Source organism: Panthera uncia, chromosome D1, assembly GCF_023721935.1.
Source record: "Panthera uncia isolate 11264 chromosome D1, Puncia_PCG_1.0, whole genome shotgun sequence".
In the NCBI taxonomy this organism is placed as follows: Eukaryota; Metazoa; Chordata; class Mammalia; order Carnivora; family Felidae; genus Panthera; species Panthera uncia.
Window position 1 is genome coordinate 58,523,254 of NC_064808.1, and position 6,000 is coordinate 58,529,253.

Sequence of the window (6,000 nt, forward strand, 5' to 3'; positions counted from 1 at the left end):
TTATCTTCTATTTTAAAACATTAATACCCAAGCCTTCTTTGTCATGCCATAGGTTAACCAACCATATATTTGTGGGTTTATTTCTGGGCTTTCTATTCTGTTCCACAGATGAGGGGGTCTATTTCTGTGCCAGTACCATACTGGTTTTTTTTTTGTTTTTTTTTTTTTTTGTTTTTTTTTTCAACGTTTTTTATTTATTTTTGGGACAGAGAGAGACAGAGCACGAACGGGGGAGGGGCAGAGAGAGAGGGAGACACAGAATCGGAAACAGGCTCCAGGCTCCGAGCCATCAGCCCAGAGCCCGACGCGGGGCTCGAACTCACGGACCGCGAGATCGTGACCTGGCTGAAGTCGGACGCTTAACCGACTGCGCCACCCAGGCGCCCCCATACTGTTTTGATTATTACAGCTTTGTAGTATATTTTGAAATCTGAAATTGTGACACCTCCAGCTTTGTTTTTTCTTTCTTAAGATTGCTTTCAGGGTCTTTTGTGGTTCCATACAAATTTTAGTATTGCTTCTTCTGTGAAAAATACTGTTGGTATTTTGATAGGGATTGCATCAAATCTGTAGATCACTTTGGGTAAGACAGACACATTGTGGAATATACTGTGGGGAAAATATCTTTAATAACTGGTGCTGGGAAGACTGGACAACTACACGCAAAAGAATGAAACCGGACCACTTTCTAATACCATACACAAAAATAAACTCAAAATGGATTAAAGACCTAAATGAGACCTAAAACCATAAAAATCCTAGAACAAAGGCAGTAATTTCTTTGACACAGGCCATAGCAAAATTTTTCTAGATAGGTCTCCAAAAGACAAAAGCAAAAAAACAAAACTATAGGGAATATATCAAAATAAAAACTTTTTGCACAGCAAAGGAAACCATCAAACAAAACCATCAGGCAACCTACTGAATGAGAGAAGATATTTGCAAAGGGTACATCCAATTAGGGGTTAATATCCAAAACACATAAAGAACTTACACAACTCAATACCAAAATCAACCCAATTAAAAAATGGGCAGAGGATCTGAATAGTCATTTTTCCGAAGAAGATATACTGATGCCCAAAAGATAAATGAAAAGATGTTCAACATCACTAATCATCAGGGAAATGTACATCAAAACCCTGAACTTGCTGGAATGGTTAAAATAAAAAAGATAAAAAATAACAAGTGTTGACAAGGACATGAATCATACACTGTTGGTGGGAATGCAAACTGGTACAACCACTGTAGAAACAGTATGGAGGCTCCTCAAAAAATTAAAAATAGAAATACCATACAACCCAGTAATTCTACTATTGGGTATCTGCCCAAAGAAACCAAAAACACTAATTCAAAAACACGAATTCATGCTCCCCTATGTTTATTGCAGCATTGTTTACAATAGCAAAGATACAGAAGCAACCTAAGTGTCCAATGACAGATAAATGGATAAGGGAGAATATTAAACAGCCATAGAAAAGGAGGAGACATGTCATTTGAGACAATATGGATGGACCTAGAGATATTATGCTAAGTGAAATAAGTCAAACTGAGAAAGACAAATACCTTGTGACTTCACTCACACGTGGAATTTTAAAAAAACAAATAATTAAAAAGCAGAATCAGACCTATAAACACAGAGAACAAACAGGTGGTTGCCCGAGTGGAAAGGTTGGGGGAATGAGCAAAATGGGTGAAGGGGAATGGGGAAAAAAACTCAGGAACATCCAATGCTAGATTGACACAGTAAAATTAGGCACTCACATATACTGCTGGTGTTCAAATAAACTGGAACACTTTGGGAACCAATGTGGCAAAAAGTATCAAGAGCCTTTAAAAAACTCATTAAAAAAACTCATTAGAGTGACAACTCTAATACGTGACAACCTATGTCTAGGAAATAAAACTAAATACAGAAAACATTTTAGACTAACAATATTCACTGTAGTATTATTTACAATTTAAAAAATGCTTACATCAAAAAGAATGAAATCTTGCCATTTGCAACTACATGGATGGAACTGGAGGGTATTATGCTAAGTGAAATTAGTCAGAGAAAGACAAAAACCATATGACTTCACTCATATGAGGACTTTAAGAGACAAAACAGATGAATAAAAGGGAAGGGAAACAAAACTAATATAAAAACAGGGAGGGGGACAAAACAGAAGAGACTCATAAATATGGAGAACAAACCGAGGGTTACTGGAGGGGTTGTGGGGGGGGGGGGGGATGGGCTAAATGGGTATGGGGCATTAAGGAATCTACTTCTGAAATCAGTGTTGCACTATATGCTAACTAATTTGGATGTAAATTTTTAAAAATAAAAAGTAAAATTAAAAAAAAATTTTTTTTAATGTGCTTATGATATAAATGTCCAGTAACAGGAGAACAATTAGGTAAACTGTGGTTTAATTATTTGGTTTAATTATCATGCATCCATTGAAAATGTTTACAATACACTTACAATATAAAATACTTGTTATAATGTCAGTGAAAAAGCAAAATGCAAAACTGTACATAAATTATGATTAGAGCTGTGTGTTTAAAAAAATAGCAAACAATCTAGGGACAGAAAAAAATTAGAAAGCAATACACCAAAAAGATAGTGATGGTTACCTCTGGAGAGTGAATTATGAGTGTAGTTCTTTCTTTAATCTTAAGTATAAATTTTTACAATAAAATGTTTATTTAAAGCAAATTTAAAAAACTGTTACCTAAAAGCACAACAGTCCACTTAGTAGGACACTTTTCTCACAAGCACAACCTCATAGATACACTGTTCTCGTGTGGGAGACATACTTACTCTATCAAACACACAATCCTTAGTTTTTTTCTACTTAAGGCTTTTAATATTGTACTTGTCAGGCTGTTTGGGTTTGTTTGTTGTTTACTAAGAGAAACAAAACATTCTTTTTCCTGGGCCTCAGAAATAGTCCTCTAATTCAAACACACTTGGCTTCTTATATTCTCAAATTTTATCAAAAAGATTAAAAGTAAAACCAATTTGGGGTCCCTGAGTGGCTCAGTCGGGTAAGTATCTGATTCTTGGTTTTGGCCTTGTGTCAGGCTCTGCACTGAGAGAGCCAGGCCTGTTTGGGATTCTCTCTCTCTCCTCCTCTCTCTGCCCCTCCCCCCATCTCTCTCTCTCAAAATAAATAAACTTAAAAAAAAAAAAAGTAAAACCAATTTTACAAGGTTTAGAAGCTGCTATTATGTACAAAAGGCAGCTAATTAAAAGTTGCAAATTGGGGCGCCTGGGTGGCTCAGTCGGTTGGGCGACTGACTTCAGCTTGGGTCATGATCTCACAGTTCATGGGTTTGAGCCCCGCATCAGGCTCTGTGCTGACAGCTCAGAGCCTGGAGCCTGCTCCCGATTCTGTGTCTCCCTCTCTCTGCACCTCCCCTGCTCATGCTCTGTCTCTCTCTCTCAAAAAATAAATGTTAATAAAAAAAATTTTTTTTTAAAGTTGCAAATTAAATCAAATTGTACAACATACATACATTTTTTCTGTAGTTAGAAAAAAACCTAGGAGCGCCTGGGCGGCTCAGTCGGTTAAGCATCTCATTGTTGGTTTAATCTCAGGTCATGATCTCACGGTTCATGGGTTCAAGCCCCAGCTCTGTGCAAGCCTGCTTGGGATATTCTCTCTCTCTCTCTCTCTCTCTCTCTCTCTCTCTCTCTCTCTCTAAACATAAAAACAACAACAAAAAAAAAAAAACTAAAAAAATCTTCCCAAACATGTGTTTCTTTGTAGTTGGTCTGTTTATTGAGGCAATAAAGCATAATAAAAAGAACACAGGTTTTAGAATCAGAGAAACTAGAGTTTATACCCTGATTCTGCAACTTCCTAGCTGTGAAAGCTTAGGCAAGTTAAACTCCCTAAACCTCAATTTCCACCTGTGTAAAACAAGGATAACAGTAGTTACCTAAAGGACTATGAGAAACACATGAGAAGCCAGATACTAAAGTACCATAATAAGCACAGCGCATATATTAAGCATAGCACACATAGCAGCTACTGTAATTTTCATCTCTTTTGGAGGGATGAGGAAGTTCATTTCATAGCAAGTTACTCAGCTTTAACCTAATCCAACATCAAGAAACAAAAAAAGAGGCAGGTCAGAAAACCATTAAGAGTCCTTGGCAGGGGCGCCTGGGTGGCTCAGTCACTTGAGCATTCGACTTCAGCTCAGGTCATGATCTCATGGTTCGTGAGTTTGAGCCCCACTAGGTTCTGTGCTGACAGCTCAGAGTCTGGAGCCTGCTTTGGATTCTGCATCTCCCTCTCTCTGCCCCTCCCTGCTCATGCTCTCTCTCTCAAAAATAAACAAACATTAAAAAAAAAAAAAAGTCTTCGGCAGTTCTCAGTTACAGATTTAGGATGGAGCTAAGCAGATCTTACAGCTCATACTACCTCTTCAGGCAGTGCAAACTATTCAAGAAAGATACAACCCTGTATCTAACCATCATGTTCTTACCTTGCAGGCTACATCAACTAATCGCATCTGGATAGCTTGATTCTCTGGGAGTTTAGTGCCAATCGCAAGCAAAGTGTCCAACAGTTGAGCTAGGACTTGATGAGACTCTAGAAAGGAAGATGGAAAGTTGGGTTGCACAATTTCAAAAGGTGATCGCTACAGAAACTAAATTTACTTACGTAAAGAATGTAAATTCTTGTTAACTAGGTTCCTCTCTTTGATTCTTGATTCCCCTCAACCAAAAGTTAAGCTAAAGGGATCATGCCTAAAACTTTGAATCCTCTACAGAACTAATTCAAGGGGTTTTCACGCCTTCAAGATAAAGTCCAAATTCCTTAGCAGGGCAAACACATATACATACCAGTGCCTCCATGAGGTCTAGCTCTGCCTGCCTTTCTAGCCTCATCTCTTTGAAGTCTCCTACAGCATCCTTTTATCCAATTACTTATGATTTCATGTCCCCCTATCTTTGCTCAGGCCAACTTCCCTAGAATGCCTCCACTGACACCCAATGCCATTCTCAACCCCAATCCCCAGGAAACATCTACTAATCTTGAAGTGTCACCTGCTACACAGACCTTTCCCTTCTTTCACAATGAGAATTGACTATTTCGTCTTTTGTGCTTCCACTGCACCCTGTACATCAGCTCCAACACTTTACTATATTTATTTTCATATCAGACTAAACTGAGAATGAAAGATCCCTGAGGGCAATGACTGTGTCTCATTCACTTTTGCATTCTCTGAATCTAGTACAAGTCATTACATGCTCAATGAATGTTTAATAAGTGGGCAAAGACCCAAATTCAAATAAATCATCATCAATCAGCCAGATTCTCCTCGTCTACATTCTCCTTTTTGTTCCAAAATATGTTTCTTTTAATGCTGGCTGTACACAAGAATTTTAGGTGGCATTCAAATAATCATTTTACATTAATATCTATGTATATATTTTAATGTACATAATAAAAATTGCAGTTACTATCTACTGATGTCACATGACACTAATTTCCTTTTACCATTATTAAGAATCTCTTTAACTAAAAAAAAGTTACCCACTTAAGAAAAATATTAAGTAAACCATAGTATAAATGTGAAACAAATATGTAAAAATGGTGTACATGACATATAAAATGACTGCAGATTAGAAAACACTGGCAGGGTACCTGGCTGGCTCAGTTGGTAGAGCACACAACTCTTCATGTCTGGGTTGTGACTTCAAGCCCCATGTTGGGTGCAGAGATTATTTAAAAATAAAATCTTGAAGAAAAGAAAACAAAACACAGCACAGCACAACACTGAGGGGAACACCTGGGTGGCTCAGTCGGTTATTAAGCATCTGACTCTTAATTTTGGCTCAGGTCATGATCTCACACTTGTGAGATCCAGTCTCACTTCAGCTCTGCACTAGGTGTAGAGCCTGTTTAAGATTCTCTCTCTCCCTCTGCCCCCCTCCCCCACTTTCAGTCTCTCAAAAGAAAGAAAGAAAGAAAGAAAGAAAGAAAGAAAGAAAGAAAGAAA

General features: G+C 37.8%; 1 protein-coding gene across 2 annotated transcripts in view; it reads right to left on the reverse strand.

Moving 5' to 3' along the window:
* INTS4 (integrator complex subunit 4) overlaps positions 1-6,000 on the reverse strand; it is a 116,866-nt gene that overhangs the window by 83,860 nt on the left and 27,006 nt on the right. The window contains exon 4 of one of the 2 annotated variants that reach the window (XM_049619751.1): positions 4,480-4,586. The exons of the other annotated variant lie outside the window; for it this stretch is intronic. Coding sequence (XP_049475708.1) covers positions 4,480-4,586 — 107 coding nt within the window. The remainder of the gene's footprint in view (positions 1-4,479; positions 4,587-6,000) is intronic. 2 annotated transcript variants of the gene reach the window in all.